Source organism: Nematostella vectensis, chromosome 7 (assembly GCF_932526225.1).
Source record: "Nematostella vectensis chromosome 7, jaNemVect1.1, whole genome shotgun sequence".
Lineage (NCBI taxonomy): Eukaryota > Metazoa > Cnidaria > Anthozoa > Actiniaria > Edwardsiidae > Nematostella > Nematostella vectensis.
The window spans coordinates 13,768,600-13,787,090 of NC_064040.1; the positions used below are offsets into that span (position 1 = coordinate 13,768,600).

The 18,491-nt window shown below is 44.1% G+C and overlaps 1 protein-coding gene and 1 long non-coding RNA gene across 2 annotated transcripts; both read left to right on the plus strand.

The window, feature by feature from the left end:
* Window positions 1–252: 252 nt before the first annotated feature.
* LOC125568398 (piggyBac transposable element-derived protein 4-like) lies at window positions 253–1,902 on the plus strand (the record flags this gene model as incomplete). Its single annotated transcript, XM_048730656.1, has 1 exon — window positions 253–1,902. A coding segment is annotated over one exon (1,650 nt), but the record flags the coding sequence as incomplete, so codon positions are not given.
* Window positions 1,903–6,229: 4,327 nt separating this feature from the next.
* LOC116608609 lies at window positions 6,230–8,136 on the plus strand. Its single transcript, XR_004292711.2, has 3 exons — window positions 6,230–6,350; window positions 6,516–6,615; window positions 7,567–8,136. It is a non-coding gene; the product is annotated as an uncharacterized LOC116608609 (long non-coding RNA).
* Window positions 8,137–18,491: the final 10,355 nt, after the last annotated feature.

Below are 18,491 nucleotides of genomic sequence, written 5' to 3' on the forward strand. Positions count from 1 at the left end.
TTGGGCACCTAGCTTAAAGGGATTAATTGCTCAAGCCAGCATATTGTATTTCAGTTATCTCTAGTCTTGATTGCTAGCACACGTTCACAGCTTCACGCTATAATTCTTTGTTCTTTTCAACGTTTATATATCAAGCTCATATTTTTCCCGCCCTCCCACCCTGGGCTTTGTGTGAAGGGTGGCAGAGAGGTTTATTATTATTATTTTAGTTTTTCATTTATCAGTTTGTAGTGATTTTATAATAAACTTCTCTTATGCCAAACACAAAACAGTGTCAGTGGTTTATGTTGGGTTGAGGAATTTGAAGAGTTTTACGGTTTCACAGCCGAAGATATTGGCAGGAGAGTGGCAGAGGATGATGGGCAGGCTAGTGGAGAGAGTGATTTATCGTTTGGAGAAGAGACGAGTGATGAAGAAGAGTTGGAGAGCGGAGACGAAGGAGAAAGTGATGAGTGGAGTCGGGAGCTACATGAAGTTGAACTCGCTCCTTTTGATCGTGAAGTCGGTCCTACAAATATTCTTCCAGCTGAAGCGAATGCCACCGATTTCCTTGAACAGCCCTTTCCCCCTGATTTAATCGACCTGATTGTGGAAGAAACAAACAGAAATGCCAGGCGAAAGGATGCTGATCGAACGTATTGGGAACCCGTGAACGCGAGCGACATCAAGATATATCTCGCGATAAGACTGCAACAAGGAATCAAGTCTGTACCGTCAGAGCGTGATTACTGGGCCACAAGCCCGTTTCTAGGGGTGAAAAGCATCAAGGATGTAATGTCAAAGAACAAGTACGTGAAGATAAACCAGTATCTTCATTTCAACGATGCTGAGAAGGCCAAAACGCGTGGTCAGGAAGAACACGATAAGTTGTTTCATGTTCGCCCGCTCATCAAACGATTGTCTGAGACATTTCTCAAAGCTTACAAGCCCAATCGGGAAAACGCAATCGATGAGGGATTGATCAAATACAAGGGAAGACTTGGATTCAAACAGTACATGCCTCTGAAGCCAGCGAAAAGAGGCATAAAAGTTTGGCTCTGGGCTGACTCACACACACATTATGTGTCGGTGTTTCAAGTCTACGCCGGACGCCCGAAGCAAAACACAGCTGAAACCGGCCTCGGGGCCAGAGTCGTTACTGACTTATCCAGAGATTTAGTCGGAGGACACTATCATTTATTTATGGATAATTTCTTTTCAAGCTTTGATCTTTTAAAAAAGCTAAAGAACGATGGTATTTACGCCACTGCAACGACAAGAACAAACAGGAAAGAGTTTCCTGCTGAAGTCAAGTCCGCCAAACTCACAAATTGCGGCGATGCCTATGTAATGCAAAGGCAAGGGATCCACGCCACAGCATGGAAAGACAAAAAAAAACGTTTTTTTTTTCTTAAGCAGTGGAAGCCAGCCAGAAGGCCAAGAAAATGTTACAGGAAAGGAAAGGATTGCACATCTGAGAAAGTGTCCGCGCCGCCGTGTGTAGTCACCTACAACAAGCACATGGGCGGCGTGGACTATGCCGACCAGAAGCGAGGAGACTACAAGATCCCCATCAAATCTCGCCGGTGGTATCGCTATTTGTTTATATTTCTATTCGAGACTGCGGTGGTAAATTCACATATTCTACGGAATTTGTCCCCAAACCACAAGAAGATAACGCAGCTGGACTATCGGCTAGAACTTATCGAGGGGTTGATTGGCAGAAACTCGTCGAGAAAGCGCAAACGTGCTTCTACAGAGATTGAAGTGGTTGATGGAAAGTCACATTTCCCAGTAAAAGTGCCAATAAACAGATGTGTGCACTGTGCTGCTGTATCGGAAAGAAAGCGCTCAACCTGGGGATGTGCTTTATGCAATGTCACGCTTTGTGTTGGCTGTTTCGAGCCATTTCATTTGAAGTGAGTGGAGCGAATCGGAGCGTACCACAATGGCGGCGCGAAATTTGAATCTTGCCATGAACACTAAACCCTGGAAATTGACTTATTTCTGTGAAGTTACACGCTTGATTTCTAGTTGAACCAATTGAACAACATTTTAAGGATACATGTTTTATATTTTGAGGTTTGAAAATGTAGTGTGTTCGACAAATTGTTTAGTATACAACAACAATTGTAGTATTATCAAACTTCTTAATGAACTCTTTATTCTTCAAATATTTTTCATAGCTCATGAAGTGGACTTTTCCCACTAATATTTGCTGTGAGTGAAAGAATAAGCATATGTGAGTCACTGTATTTTTTTGTGTTCACTTTGGTGGTATATTGAAAGAGATATAAAGAAAAGAAAATTAGAAGGCATGGATCCCCTGGCAATCCCCAATTAGCACTGGTTATAGGGACCACCCTTGGGATTTGGAGTCATGTCTATAAAGGGTTAACAATGATTTTCCCATTCAAAATTGAGACATAACAAGAATGTCGAAACTGTAACGTCCGTGACGTAACATCCGTGACAAACTTTGGCTTCATGTGGTCTTTGAAGGTTACAGTACACTGATGTTTTATATCCATAATTGTGTATCCCTAGTACCAATAACTTACCAGCAAGAAGGATCTTTTCATTCTTCCATTAGTTTTTCAATTAAAGTAAAAATATGAACAAAATGTCACGGACGTTACAATTGGAATTTCAATATTTATTTATTGGAATCATTTTGATAAAATATTAATTGATACACAAATTGTTTGAAGTAAAGTATTTATAGCCATGTTTTTGTTTTTGGCTGAAAACATTTTTCATGCATGATTTTATTGCTTCTTGATAAATAAAGTACACCTATGTACTAAGTGGCCCCCCTGAGTACAGCGTTGTTCACATCAGCAACAAATTTTTTTTTTACAAACTCCAATATGTATATAATGCACTAGAGGCAATAATTCACTCTAAATCCTAATGTGAAAATTATTGATTTTAACACTTCTCACATGGAATTGCCCCTATGCGATTTTAGATATATATAATATATATTATAAAAACACATTACTATTATTATATCTTTTAACTTTTTAATACTTTATATAGAAACTATATATATACTATATATTAATTATAATTATAGTAATTATCATAAGAAACATCAGCCTTGAAAAATCTTTAACAGAGTACAAACAATGGAAGGACACAAATGAATATGAGAAGTCGAGGATGAGCATGCCCTTTGTACAAACTACCGAATGCAGACGCGTAGAAAGTTGGACTGCATCAGTCATATCTCAAAGAGAATGGGAAAGGCGCTGTGAACCATGCAAGAAAAAAGAGGGAAGCCATAAGATGGTACGGCTGTTGGAGGTAGAGGTGGTAGTTAAAAACAAAGGCCATCAAAAAGTTGCAACACTACCATGAGAAGGCCATATGCAACAATGTAAAAAAAGGCATTCCAAGTTCAATTCTAAAGTAATGAAAAGGGAGATGAAAGCTGGGGCTTTACAACAGCCGTAAGCTGCCAAGAAAGGAGATGAATAAGTTTTGCCCTGAGAATTCATGGTTCTCCTACAAAACCACTGAGGTTTCTCCAAAACGCCACCATCTAAACCCTGTCTTCTGCATGCACCTGGAGCCCATATACCAGAGGCTATCAGAGGAGAACCTTCTGAGACCCTGGTTGGGTGGGTGCACCCAAAATCCCCCATAGAGTTCCTAAACAGTTTAACACCATCTGGCATGCCCCCTCTCAAACTCGGCACATTAGTCATGCTATTACGAAACCTTAATACTTGAGAAGGACTGTGCAATGTACAAGAATGAGAGTTAAAGCTCTACATAACAATGTCATAAAAGCTGTGACGTCATCTGAAAAGAAAGTGCTAATTCTGAGATTCCATCTCTCCCCTTCCGACAATGATCTGCCCTTTCAACTGCTAAGATGACAGCACCCAATTCGTCTAGCATTTGCCATGATGATCAACAAGGCACAAGGGTAGACATTTGATCGGCTTGGCATCTACCTCCAAGGCCCGTCTTTACACACGGCCAGCTCTATGTACAGTAGCTTCTCACGGATAAGATCCCTGAACAGTGTTAAGGTTAAAGTTGAGGAGAGGGAATCGCAAGGTAGTATGCGGAGAGACAGTGCAACATACACAAATATTGTCTTCAGGGATGTTATCATTAAATTTTTAGGTATCTATACCATTATAATACCTACGATTTGCTGTAATTGTCCAAATAAGAATCATGTCATTGAATGAAAGTTTTTTTTTTAAATAATCATGGAAAACTACCGTACAAAGAGTAATAAACTAGAGATGAGTGACGAATGCAAGATCACTACTTGCAGAATCACCAGAGATGGAAATTGCTTCTGTCATTCTAAACACGAAAATTCAGGATGACAAAACCTAAAAAGTTTTTCTCCATTTACTGTATAAATTTATCTACCTCAAAACCTTTTATGCCAAAAAAATGATGGCTATTCTAACGAGGAACGTAAGTGATTTTGAATTGAGAGGATTCAGTGTAGTTTGCCATGATGCAAAGCTACAGAAATTAGACTGTATAGCATTTTCTTTAATGGTTTTGTGTAGTTATATAGTCAAATGAAAGCAAAGTACTAGAAAGTAGGGATACTGTTCTTAGTATATAATATTTCTAGGTAAACAGTAAATAATAAACTGTTTTAACACTTAATCTAAATTGACCTAAAAAGAAAAGCATCGCTTGATATTTTCGTCACAAGTCCATCCTTTTCAGCACTATTCACACTCCTTGCATCGGCGCATGGAAATACCAATGATAAACAAAACAAGAACCATCGAGGCACAACGTTACTTGATCTAACATATGCTAGAACGAGGTGAACTAGTCACTGTGTGTGAGAAAATGTCGCTTCGCACACATGGCGCAGGAGATATGTTATCGCCATTTCACGGCAATAAAACAGATATTATAACCTTCAGTTTACACTTTTCCACAAAACATTTATAATATGCAACAAAAGAACTGCTATTTACCTGCATTTCTTCTACGGGAAAGGCTTTCAGGGCTGTATTAGACCGGGTTGTGAGTAGCTCGGCAAATTCCAACATCTCGAGACGTCTCCAACAAACGTGTGCGGAGGAAATATGAGCCCGCCATACGACATCAGAGCACTTCAGCACTTCAGACCCACAGGTAGCCCGTGACATTTCTACCTCCCTGTGGTAACAATCAAGCGTGTGATGCTATGTTCCGATGGTGAAAATTGCCTCTTGTTGAAGAAATTCCGGATTAAAACTTGGGCTCGTCAAATTGATAAATAAAAGCGTCCTCGAAAACCACGGAACAAGGCCGGCGGAGGGGGTGGGGGTAGGGGGCGGGAGAAAAAGAAATGGAGCGAGAAGACGTCTTCTCCTTCATTTCTCTTCTCTATAAACGCACTTCACCACCGAATATGGTGTATTTTGTGTTACTATCTACTTAGATGAATGGTAGCACGTGTAAAGAAATTCTATAGCAGGATATTATTATCGTTGCTGGTTATTAATAGTTTGAATAAGAACCCTCGTTGTATTAAGCGCCTTCCCCTTCAATCTCCCCTGCTATTGCAGGTTCAGAGAGTTTAGATCTCAGCTGATCATTTACATTCTCGCATTACAACTTAGGTTTACTTACTGTCGCTTCAGCTTCATATCTATTATTAGAGCCTTTCTTGATAAGCTTTGTGATCCAATAATATGGCAGCGGATCCAGGGGGGGTTCAGGAAAGGCCTCGCCCCACACCCCATTAATACAGAGCACGATTGAGTGGTATGATGCCTCCTTTCCTTTCTATCAACCCCCCCCCTCCCCCTCCCCTCAATTCGATAACCCCCGATAACATAACCCACGTAGTTTGGCACACATGGGACACTCTTTTACATGCCTGTATGTCACCGTCCTTTCTTATCACACATCAGCATACATAATCACCACCAAGGAATCACATGTGACAAAAGTTATGGAAAGGCAATGACAATTTTGTTTTGGTTTTTGTTTTGATATTCGAAATCATTTTATAAAAAAATACTCTTTTCCTGAATTAAATGGTACTTTTATAGGATGGATTAACCGTGATTGTAGCGGGATTTATTCGCTATGAGACATCCCATTTGCAATAGGGTTTCATAGCCTACGAAAAAACGCTTTATGCGTGTTGAATGGACATGCTTCAACAGATCAATACATGACCAATCTAGATGACAAAAATCATGTTAACGCATCATCATACATGGCTCGTAATCACCTCAGGGAATGACATGTGACAAAATCATGTAGATATTTAAAAATGATAATAGAAATAAAGTCTCGACTGCTATAAATACCAGTAGCATAAGTTTCAATAAAGCCACTTACTCCCTAAACAACAAGAAGGCTCCATTAGCAGCCTGACTAAGGTGAGATATCAATCTAGAGGCCTTGTAGGGATCATTTCATCTTACTTAATGCTACCCCAACATTCTCATATAAAAGAAGGAAAGACAGACAAGAAGTGTTAACCCACTCCACGTCTGTCGTGTTGTTAGCTTGCTTTTTTATGGAAAATTTGTATGATTCTACAGGTAATCACGAAGATGTTTTCTACGTATGTCCTGGCGCTGATGATGGTTGTTGTAGTCGCAATAGAGGCAGGCCCCTTGTATAAGGGATGCAACAGCACAGGTACGTTTGGAAATACACCGTAACTAAATGGTGGAATGGCCTTTGAAACGATTTTAAGTCACCCTGAAAAAGGAGTGAATAATAATTCCAAACCTTTTACATATTGCGACTCTATTTTGGTTCTCGAATTGAATCCTCATATATACAACAAACCAAGTCTAGATAGCATAGCTGTTTGCAAAAATCAATTTTCATCAAATAAACAGGTTATTTTTCTTCCAAACACGATGTAAAAGATGACATAATTTAACGCCTTTTGTGTTAAACATTTTTTTAATTCTGACGCACTTACTTGTGGCTTTTGACACTCTTTGTAATAAAAAAATGACGCACTTTGGCTACCAAAGGGTTTACCCAATCTAGCAATCTATATTTACTTCTTTATATCACGAGCTTATCGTGTGCCCCGTCAACTGACGAAATCGTAAGAAAGACTCAGAGAATTTCATGCTAACAAAATATGTCAGCTTCATTTAATTCAGATTGCGTCAGGTAATTCCAATGTGCGTTTGTACATACAAACAATTCGTCCGCCACCAAGAGACAGTAAATTGTAGGCATTAGTTTACAGCTATTTCAATAAACGTTGTCAAGAGCGCTCTGCCGCACGCGCCCATACTGCGAGGTAGTATGGGTAATATACATATAATATATCTACATTGCTACCCGCGCTCTCTAGATTTTAGGCATTGTAGTAGTTGATAATATAGCTACAGTTTTACCCTCGACCTTATTGATCAATTAGCGGGCAGTACATCCCCTTACTGTCCACCCGCGTTCTCATTGGTTGATTTTTGGCAGACAATAGATTGTAGACATTATCATAGCTTATAGCTACAGTGCGTGTTACTCGCGCCCTTATTGGTCAGTTAGCGGGCAGGATACCCCTATTGCCCCCCCGGCTGTTCAGTAAGAGCTATGTATATTGTTTCAAAACTTTTCTTCCCTCAGCTCTCGGTGAGGTCGGTAAAAAACAGGACTTTCCTATGATCCACGACTATATAACATTCGCGGGCAAATCGTACGCCTGTTACCCGCTAACCCATGATATCGACACCCACTACGGTATCTTCTGCGGATGCCCTTTTTTGGCGTGTTCCGGTGGACTCGACTGCTATGGTTTGTTCCACTGCTTCATCAAGAACTACGACTACGATTATCGCGACATGAAGGAATCGGATTGCGGCTGTCATGACCACTGAACGGCGGGTCCATAAGTTAAAAATAAAGGCACAGAAGCGGGAAGAATTGACTAAAACCATTAAAAATAGAAAACGTAAAGTTCACTAGAATGTCCGGTGAAAGTGTTTTTCATTTTCTTATTAATTATACTGGCATTAATGTCACAGTGCAGCGACGCTAAATTAATAAATAAATGCTTCTTCCTCCGGGATCAATATCGCTGTCAAACTTAAAATACCGTACAATTAGTGTCTTTTTTCATCTTTAATAATATTTGGATGTCAATCAATATATCAGTATACGATTCCAAATAAAATTTTTGTATCTGTATAAAACATATAGGGAAGATGAATTTGTGAAGTGGGGGAGGGGGGGCTATGTACCATGTCATGACCTTTGAACGGGATGATCAGGGTCGGTTCAATGAGATAAAAAGAAAGGAGGCACCGATAACATATAGGGAAAATGAAGTTGTGAGGTGGGGGAGGGGTGGGGGGCTAACACCCTCTCCTTACCCCTGTCATGACCACTGAACGGGATGACCAGGGGCGGGTCAATGAGTGGAAAAGAAAGAAAGCACCGATATATAAAATATGTAGGGGGGATGAATTTGTGAAGTGGGTGTGGGGTGGGGTTAATACCCTCTCCTCTCCACTAGATTATGATAGCGCGATATACATTACAAATGTCATAAAGACAATGTTTGCCTAAAATTGCAACGGTTTGTACTGCTAAGACTATCTGTCGGAAGAAGTTTGCGTTGTCCGCGCTGTCAGTCTGGTGAAGTCTGTACAGTGCGCACAGTCGGTCTGGTGGTGTCTGTACAGTGCGCGCTGTCTGTCTGGTGGTGTCTGTACAGTGCGCACTGTGTGTATGGTGGAGTCTGTACAGTGCGCACAGTCAGTCTGGTGGTGTCTGTACAGTGCGCACTGTGTGTATGGTGGAGTCTGTACAGTGCGCACAGTCTGTCTGGTGGTGTCTGTACAATGCGCACAGTCTGTCTGGTGGTGTCTGTACAGTGCGCACAGTCTGTCTGGTGGTGACTGTACAGTGCGCACAGTCTGTCTGGTGGTGTCTGTACAATGCGCACAGTCTGTCTGGTGAAATCTGTACAATGCGCACAGTCTGTCTGGTGAAATCTGTACAATGCGCACAGTCTGTCTGGTGGTGTCTGTACAGTGCGCACAGTCTGCCTGGTGGTGTCTGTACAGTGCGCACAGTCTGTCGGGTGGTGTCTGTACAGTGCGCACAGTCTGTCGGGTGACATCTGTACAGTGCGCAGAGTCTGTCTGGTGGTGTCTGTACAGTGCGCACAGTCTGTCGGGTGACATCTGTACAGTGCGCACAGTCTGTCTGGTGGTGTCTGTACAGTGCGCACAGTCTGTCGGGTGACATCTGTACAGTGCGCACAGTCTGTCTGGTGGTGTCTGTACAGTGCGCACAGTCTGTCTGGTGAAATCTGTACAGTGCGCACAGTCTGTCTGGTGAAATCTGTACAATGCGCACAGTCTGTCTGGTGAAATCTGTACAGTGCGCACAGTCTGTCTGGTGAAATCTGTACAGTGCGCACAGTCTGTCTGCTGGTGTCTGTACAGAGCGCACAGTCTGTCTGGTGGTGTCTGTACAGTGCGCAAAGTCTGTCTGGTGGTGTCTGTACAGTGCGCACAGTCTGTCTGGTGAAATCTGTACAGTGCGCACAGTCTGTCTGGTGAAGTCTGTACAGTGCGCACAGTCTGTCTGGTGGTGTCTGTACAGAGCGCACAGTCTGTCTGGTGAAGTCTGTACAATGCGCACAGTCTGTCTGGTGAAATCTGTACAATGCGCACAGTCTGTCTGGTGGTGTCTGTACAGTGCGCACAGTCTGTCTGGTGAAATCTGTACAGTGCGCACAGTCTGTCTGGTGGTGTCTGTACAGAGCGCACAGTCTGTCTGGTGAAGTCTGTACAGTGCGCAAAGTCTGTCTGGTGAAGTCTGTACAATGCGCACAGTCTGTCTGGTGAAGTCTGTACAATGCGCACAGTCTGTCTGGTGAAATCTGTACAGTGCGCACAGTCTGTCTGGTGGTGTCTGTACAGAGCGCACAGTCTGTCTGGTGAAGTCTGTACAGTGCGCAAAGTCTGTCTGGTGAAGTCTGTACAATGCGCACAGTCTGTCTGGTGAAGTCTGTACAATGCGCACAGTCTGTCTGGTGAAATCTGTACAATGCGCACAGTCTGTCTGGTGAAATCTGTACAGTGCGCACAGTCTGTCTGGTGAAATCTGTACAGTGCGCACAGTCTGTCTGGTGGTGTCTGTACAGAGCGCACAGTCTGTCTGGTGAAATCTGTACAGTGCGCACAGTCTGTCTGGTGAAGTCTGTACAGTGCGCACAGTCTGTCTGGTGGTGTCTGTACAGAGCGCACAGTCTGTCTGGTGAAGTCTGTACAATGCGCACAGTCTGTCTGGTGAAATCTGTACAATGCGCACAGTCTGTCTGGTGAAATCTGTACAGTGCGCACAGTCTGTCTGGTGAAATCTGTACAGTGCGCACAGTCTGTCTGGTGGTGTCTGTACAGAGCGCACAGTCTGTCTGGTGGTGTCTGTACAGAGCGCACAGTCTGTCTGGTGAAGTCTGTACAATGCGCACAGTCTGTCTGGTGAAATCTGTACAGTGCGCACAGTCTGTCTGGTGAAATCTGTACAGTGCGCACAGTCTGTCTGGTGGTGTCTGTACAGTGCGCACAGTCTGTCTGGTGGTGTCTGTACAGAGCGCACAGTCTGTCTGGTGAAGTCTGTACAATGCGCACAGTCTGTCTGGTGAAATCTGTACAATGCGCACAGTCTGTCTGGTGAAATCTGTACAGTGCGCACAGTCTGTCTGGTGAAGTCTGTACAGTGCGCAAAGTCTGTCTGGTGGTGTCTGTACAGTGCGCAAAGTCTGTCTGGTGGTGTCTGTACAGTGCGCACAGTCTGTCTGGTGGTGTCTGTACAGTGCGCACAGTCTGTCTGGTGGTGTCTGTACAATGCGCACAGTCTGTCTGGTGAAATCTGTACAGTGCGCACAGTCTGTCTGGTGAAATCTGTACAGTGCGCACAGTCTGTCTGGTGGTGTCTGTACAGAGCGCACAGTCTGTCTGGTGGTGTCTGTACAGAGCGCACAGTCTGTCTGGTGAAGTCTGTACAATGCGCACAGTCTGTCTGGTGAAATCTGTACAGTGCGCACAGTCTGTCTGGTGAAATCTGTACAGTGCGCACAGTCTGTCTGGTGGTGTCTGTACAGAGCGCACAGTCTGTCTGGTGGTGTCTGTACAGAGCGCACAGTCTGTCTGGTGAAGTCTGTACAATGCGCACAGTCTGTCTGGTGAAATCTGTACAATGCGCACAGTCTGTCTGGTGAAATCTGTACAGTGCGCACAGTCTGTCTGGTGAAATCTGTACAGTGCGCAAAGTCTGTCTGGTGGTGTCTGTACAGTGCGCAAAGTCTGTCTGGTGGTGTCTGTACAGTGCGCACAGTCTGTCTGGTGGTGTCTGTACAGTGCGCACAGTCTGTCTGGTGGTGTCTGTACAATGCGCACAGTCTGTCTGGTGAAATCTGTACAATGCGCACAGTCTGTCTGGTGAAATCTGTACAGTGCGCACAGTCTGTCTGGTGAAGTCTGTACAGTGCGCAAAGTCTGTCTGGTGGTGTCTGTACAGTGCGCAAAGTCTGTCTGGTGGTGTCTGTACAGTGCGCACAGTCTGTCTGGTGGTGTCTGTACAGTGTGCACAGTCTGTCTGGTGGTGACTGTACAGTGCGCACAGTCTGTCTGTGGTGTCTGTACAGTGCGCACAGTCTGTCTGGTGGTGTCTGTACAGTGCGCACAGTCTGTCTGGTGGTGTCTGTACAATGCGCACAGTCTGTCTGGTGAAATCTGTACAATGCGCACAGTCTGTCTGGTGAAATCTGTACAGTGCGCACAGTCTGTCTGGTGAAGTCTGTACAGTGCGCAAAGTCTGTCTGGTGGTGTCTGTACAGTGCGCAAAGTCTGTCTGGTGGTGTCTGTACAGTGCGCACAGTCTGTCTGGTGGTGTCTGTACAGTGTGCACAGTCTGTCTGGTGGTGACTGTACAGTGCGCACAGTCTGTCTGTGGTGACAGTACAGTGCGCACAGTCTGTCTGGTGGTGTCTGTACAGTGCGCACAGTCTGTCTGGTGAAATCTGTACAGTGCGCACAGTCTGTCTGGTGGTGTCTGTACAATGCGCACAGTCTGTCTGGTGGTGTCTGTACAGTGCGCACAGTCTGTCGGGTGAAGTCTGTACAGTGCGCACAGTCTGTCTGGTGAAGTCTGTACAGTGCGCACAGTTTGTCTGGTGGTGTCTGTACAGTGCGCACAGTCTGTCTGGTGGTGTCTGTACAGTGCGCACAGTCTGTCTGGTGGTGTCTGTACAGTGCGCACAGTCTGTCTGGTGAAATCTGTACAGTGCGCACAGTCTGTCTGGTGGTGTCTGTACAGTGCGCACAGTCTGTCTGGTGAAATCTGTACAGTGCGCACAGTCTGTCTGGTGGTGTTTGTACAGTGCGCAGTCTGTCTGGTGAAATCTGTACAGTGCGCACAGTGTGTCTGGTGAAATCTGTACAGTGCGCACAGTCTGTCTGGTGGTGTCTGTACAATGCGCAAAGTCTGTCTGGTGAAGTCTGTACAGTGCGCACAGTCTGTCTGGTGGTGTCTGTACAGTGCGCACAGTCTGTCGTGTGACATCTGTACAGTGCGCACAGTCTGTCTGGTGAAGTCTGTACAGTGCGCACAGTCTGTCTGGTGAAGTCTGTACAGTGCGCACAGTCTGTCTGGTGGTGTCTGTACAGTGCGCACAGTCTGTCTGGTGAAGTCTGTACAATGCGCACAGTCTGTCTGGTGGTGTCTGTACAGTGCGCACAGTCTGTCTGGTGGTGTCTGTACAGTGCGCACAGTCTGTCTGGTGGTGTCTGTACAGTGCGCACAGTCTGTCTGGTGGTGTCTGTACAGTGCGCACAGTCTGTCTGGTGAAATCTGTACAGTGCGCACAGTCTGTCTGGTGGTGTCTGTACAGTGCGCACAGTCTGTCTGGTGAAATCTGTACAGTGCGCACAGTCTGTCTGGTGGTGTTTGTACAGTGCGCAGTCTGTCTGGTGAAATCTGTACAGTGCGCACAGTGTGTCTGGTGAAATCTGTACAGTGCGCACAGTCTGTCTAGTGGTGTCTGTACAGTGCGCAAAGTCTGTCTGGTGAAGTCTGTACAGTGCGCACAGTCTGTCTGGTGGTGTCTGTACAGTGCGCACAGTCTGTCGTGTGACATCTGTACAGTGCGCACAGTCTGTCTGGTGAAGTCTGTACAGTGCGCACAGTCTGTCTGGTGAAGTCTGTACAGTGCGCACAGTCTGTCTGGTGGTGTCTGTACAGTGCACACAGTCTGTCTGGTGAAGTCTGTACAATGCGCACAGTCTGTCTGGTGGTGTCTGTACAGTGCGCACAGTCTGTCTGGTGGTGTCTGTACAGTGCGCACAGTCTGTCTGGTGGTGTCTGTACAGTGTACACAGTCTGTCTGGTGGTGTCTGTACAGTGCGCACTGTGTGTATGGTGGTGTCTGTACAGTGCGCACAGTCTGTCTGGTGGTGTCTGTACAGTGCGCACAGTCTGTCTGGTGGTGTCTGTACAGTGCGCACAGTCTGTCTGGTGGTGTCTGTACAGTGCGCACAGTCTGTCTGGTGAAATCTGTACAGTGCGCACAGTCTGTCTGGTGGTGTCTGTACAGTGCGCACAGTCTGTCGTGTGACATCTGTACAGTGCGCACAGTCTGTCTGGTGAAGTCTGTACAGTGCTCACAGTCTGTCTGGTGAAGTCTGTACAGTGCGCACAGTCTGTCTGGTGAAATCTGTACAGTGCGCACAGTCTGTCTGGTGGTGTCTGTACAGTGCGCACAGTCTGTCTGGTGGTGTCTGTACAGTGCGCACAGTCTGTCTGGTGGTGTTTGTACAGTGCGCACAGTCTGTCTGGTGAAATCTGTACAGTGCGCACAGTCTGTCTGGTGGTGACTGTACAGTGCGCACAGTCTGTCGGGTGGTGTCTGTACAGTGCGCACAGTCTGTCTGGTGAGGTCTGTACAGTGCGCACAGTCTGTCTGGTGGTGTCTGTACAGTGCGCACAGTCTGTCTGGTGAAGTCTGTACAGTGCGCACAGTCTGTCTGGTGAAGTCTGTACAGTGCGCACAGTCTGTCTGGTGGTGTCTGTACAGTGCGCACAGTCTGTCTGGTGGTGTCTGTACAGTGCGCACAGTCTGTCGGGTGAAGTCTGTACAGTGCGCACAGTCTGTCGTGTGACATCTGTACATTCTGGTGAAATCTGTACAATGCGCACAGTCTGTCTGGTTAAATCTGTACAGAGCGCACAGTCTTTCTCATAAAGTCTTGCAGTGCGCGCTGTCTGTCTGGTGAAGTTTGTGCAGTGCGCACAATCTGTGTGGTGAAGTCTGTACAGTGTATACTATCTTGCTTTGCGGGATTCTAAATTTTGCTCTTTTTTGCATGGTGAGCACCATTGTTAGTTAGAATATGTATAGCGCTTTAGAATATGTATCCAAAAATTTAGCGCTTGACAAATAAATGTTTTATTATTATTAGTTAGTTAGTCAGTCAGTCGGCCAGTCGACTGGATAATTGGTTGTTTAATTGGTTAGTTAGTTGGTTAATTGGTTGGTTCGTTAGTCAGTTAATTGGTTGGTTGGTTGGTACCGTATTTATATGTTTACCTATAAAGTCTCTAGTGCAGCAGCACTAAATAGTAAGGGATTTGCTTTCCCTAACATTCAATGGAAGAGCGTTCCATGCTTTGGCCCCACCAAAGTCGAAAGTTCGTTGTCCGAGAGTGCGATGGACACGAGGTAAAATCATACCTCCGCGTTTACTAGAAGGTAAGGTTTACGGTAAGGGATGTGTCTGTCTGGTGAAATCTGTGCAGTGTGTTCTATCTTTCTGGTAAAGTCTGTATAGTGAGCTCTGTTCTGTGCTTGCCATGTATATATGAAATCTACCAAGTCTTTGGTTTTGTAAAGGTGGTAAAAACATAAAAACTATAGAGCCTCAATTTTTTCATTTGCGCTTTAAGATATCAATAAATATTATTGCTATAACAAATAAGTTGATATGTAAAAAAAACATCTAATACACCTGCATCTCTATCTAGAATACTTGCTTTGCACCATCCATTTTCGATAAAATCCATCATTTACAATTCTACCTTGTTTACCAAGTCAACAGTATATATCTGACAATATGATTATTCTCTGAACACACTTCTTCCCAAAAAAGCACGACTTATAGATATTGTAAGACCACATTACAAACAAAAAAGATTACCTACTTCATATATTTTGTGACCACTACATACTATACATTATCCTTAATTCATGTAAGGATTTGCTGCTGCTGTGTCTGGGGGGGGGAGATATTGTGTGCATTTGAGAGAGGGAGTGCTCTCTATAGTCAACTGGTGCTTAGTAAACGTAAACGGGTAAATACAATCGTGGCCCAGGGCACGATACAGAAACATTAAGTAAATATTGTGAGACAAAACTACGCCCCTGCAGGTCAATTCCTTATCTTTGAAAATCTTGGGGCCACGTGCCCTCAGTGCCCCATCCCCTGCTAAGGCCCTATGGTCACTTCATTCTATTTCGTCAAGCGTGCCTGGTCATTTGACCTGATGCCTACTTTAGATATGGAAATGATTTCTTCTTCTAACGAGGAACATGGAATAAAGTGCAACAGGATAGACACATCAGTGAGTAAGGCCCTTACGGTACATTATACTAATTCTAAAAGCCCAAATTGTCATGTTCGTGAACCAGAAGAATAAATACAACCAAAAACTGGTATTTGGTTCAAATTTTTGTGTTATTAAAGACGAAAATTTGGCAGAGTCGAATACCAGTTTTTGGTGTATTATACTAAATCTATATACACAACACAGCACGACCCACTGGCTAAGGTTTGGACCATTAGAAAAGTGAAGGGGGAGGGGGATGGGGATGTGAATGGTTTTTTTTGTTCTTTAGGCCCCCCCTTCACTTTTCTAATGGCACATCCCTAAAGGAGTGGGGGCGAAACTATATTGCCATGCAAGAGGAGTCCGTTCCTACTATAGCTACATGGAATATCCATACTGCTTTCTGAAGAAAACCTATGATCAGTGGAAGTAGCCACGAGGGGGTCGAGCCACGAGGAAGTCTTGTTTTGTATCAGCACTTCGGCAAAGCCCCAAAACAGTAAGGTATCTTTAAAATAAAACAAAGCCACTGTTGTCTTATTAACCAGGTTTTCACGCGTTTCGAGGTACTGCATCGGGAGAGCGCACCTCATCAGTGTCCTTGTTATCGAGTATTTACAAAGTTAATGTCTCGATCTACTGCTGATTAGCCATGTATCGAGGGGGGCCTTCGGGCTGCTTGTCCATTTCTCTAACCATCTGGACGAATTCTACGGAGAAATAGCGAAGATTACATAACAACATTTTCTTGAGGTAATTCTATAGCATATGCAATGTCTGTAATGAAGTTCAATGTCGCTTCTTTGGCTATCAATGTAAAACTGTCACACCTTCAGGAAGTACATCACAACTTCCCACTTATTGCTGTATCATAGTATACACCTTAGATGCACGTCATAAATTTCACACCTTCAGCCATTTTGTCATGAACGTCACGCCTTAACTATTAATTCGTTACAAACGTCACACATTCTGACCACATCCCAGTTTATGCTTTTATATCTACTCAGATACTTCTAGAGATCTCACCACGACAATTTACAAATATAGCAAAAATCAAGTGTGACAAACCTTGAAAATTGATAACTCCGTCACCGTCAAGATCCGCCTCGCGCATCATCTCCTTAATCTCGTCGTCTGACAGCTTCTCGCCCAAGCTCGCCATAACACTTCGCAACTCCCACTCACTATAACAAAACCATGGATAGATAAATTATCAAAATAGCATGCGTTTTTGTTAATCCATCCATCGGTGGTGTCACACTCCTTTTTACTTATTAGTTACCCATTCACTTATTGATCTAATTCATCATCCATTTCTCTCTCCCGCTTTTTTCTCCTCCTTTAATTTATATCACGTCTCCCTTCCACGCTAGTTTTCTTCTAAAGTCTTTTCCCATCCATTTCTTTTTTCGTATTTTTTCACATTTACTTTTCGTTTCCGGTTCATGGCGGGTAAATTTACTCATGTTTGGAGAGAATTGATACTTTGAGCCAGGGTCGTAGTATGTCTTTTGCTCGCTAATATTTCAAGGCCTGTTACAGCAATGCTAAACTCTGCCCAAACCTCGCCAAGCACCATTGATTGCACAACCTCGCTCAAGTCCCGCAAAAGGTGTTTGTGAACTGCCTCGATACGTGTGCAAAAACACAATGCTGTGTGGAACCGCTTTTTCTGCTGGCGATGTTTAGGGGCTCTTAAGCGCTCCAAAAACTGGCGACACAACGACAAGCAGGGGTGGCGGAAGGGGAGGGGAGGGGCAGGGGCGCTTGCCATCCCCCCCCCCCCCTACGCACACACTTTCCAGAGCAGATGTTTGCCATTGTTAACATGAATTTTTTTAACATGAATTTTTTGAACCCGCGGCTTTCTCATGTACCTAATTTTGTACCAAGCGTTACATAATATACATTTTTAAACAGTTTGTATTTATGTTTAGCAGTACCCTATGTGAACGCCGACGATTGCTTCTGAAACTGACATAACGACGAAGGAGGAAACACATGTTTTGTCTCTTATTTCGTTACGTTCATGCCCATGTTATGTTGTTATGTCGAGGACGTACCCACTTAAAACAGCGTGCGCCTATGTCGTTTTGTCTATATATCGCCAGCGTACACTTCGCTTATAAGAACCAGTGTCTTTGTTATAAGTGCCTGTGTGCTGTTATATGCTATAGCTGCACCTTATAGACCCGTCCCCATTCCTGTCAAATACTCGGAAAGCCTCTCTCATCTCAGCCTCGGCATCTCGGTGCTGCATCTGCTTCTTCATCATTGCGAGAAACTCCTCGAAGTCCACTTCGCCATTACCTACAGAATGAACAAAGTTACTTGAACAAGGCGTGTTCCCAGGATTGGCCGAGGGGGGTTGGGGTGGGGGGTGGGGTGGGGGTGCGCAGTGATAGGTATCATATGGAGAAATCATAGTATTTGAAATGGAGAAATCATAGTATTTGAAGATTCCCTTATAAGAAATGATCCCCCTGCGCAGCCCGCTGTGTACGCATGAGCTGTTCACATAAGAAAATGGATTTTGTAATCACGACCGTCTCTAAACTACGAATTCACCTATCATATCTTTTTATTTACGCGTCGATATGAACTGACACACATCCTTACTTCATAATAGATTCAGATATATTTAAAATTAGATTGAACTCGGGAGAATTTCTGTGTCGTAACACGCTTTGCTTCATGAGTTCACATAAATAAGAAGATAGATGTGATTGGGATTTTCAGTATGTTATGATTCCTCAAGAGACTGAGATTTTGTCATTTATTCCAGAACGTTATCAGTACAAATTACAGATGTCAATTTTTTAAATTAAATTACTCAACATAGGACTACTCGTGTCAAATAATATATGTACTGAATGCAATGATCTTATCATAAATTATCATGCTTTCTCATCATTAAAAATATCTCATACTCT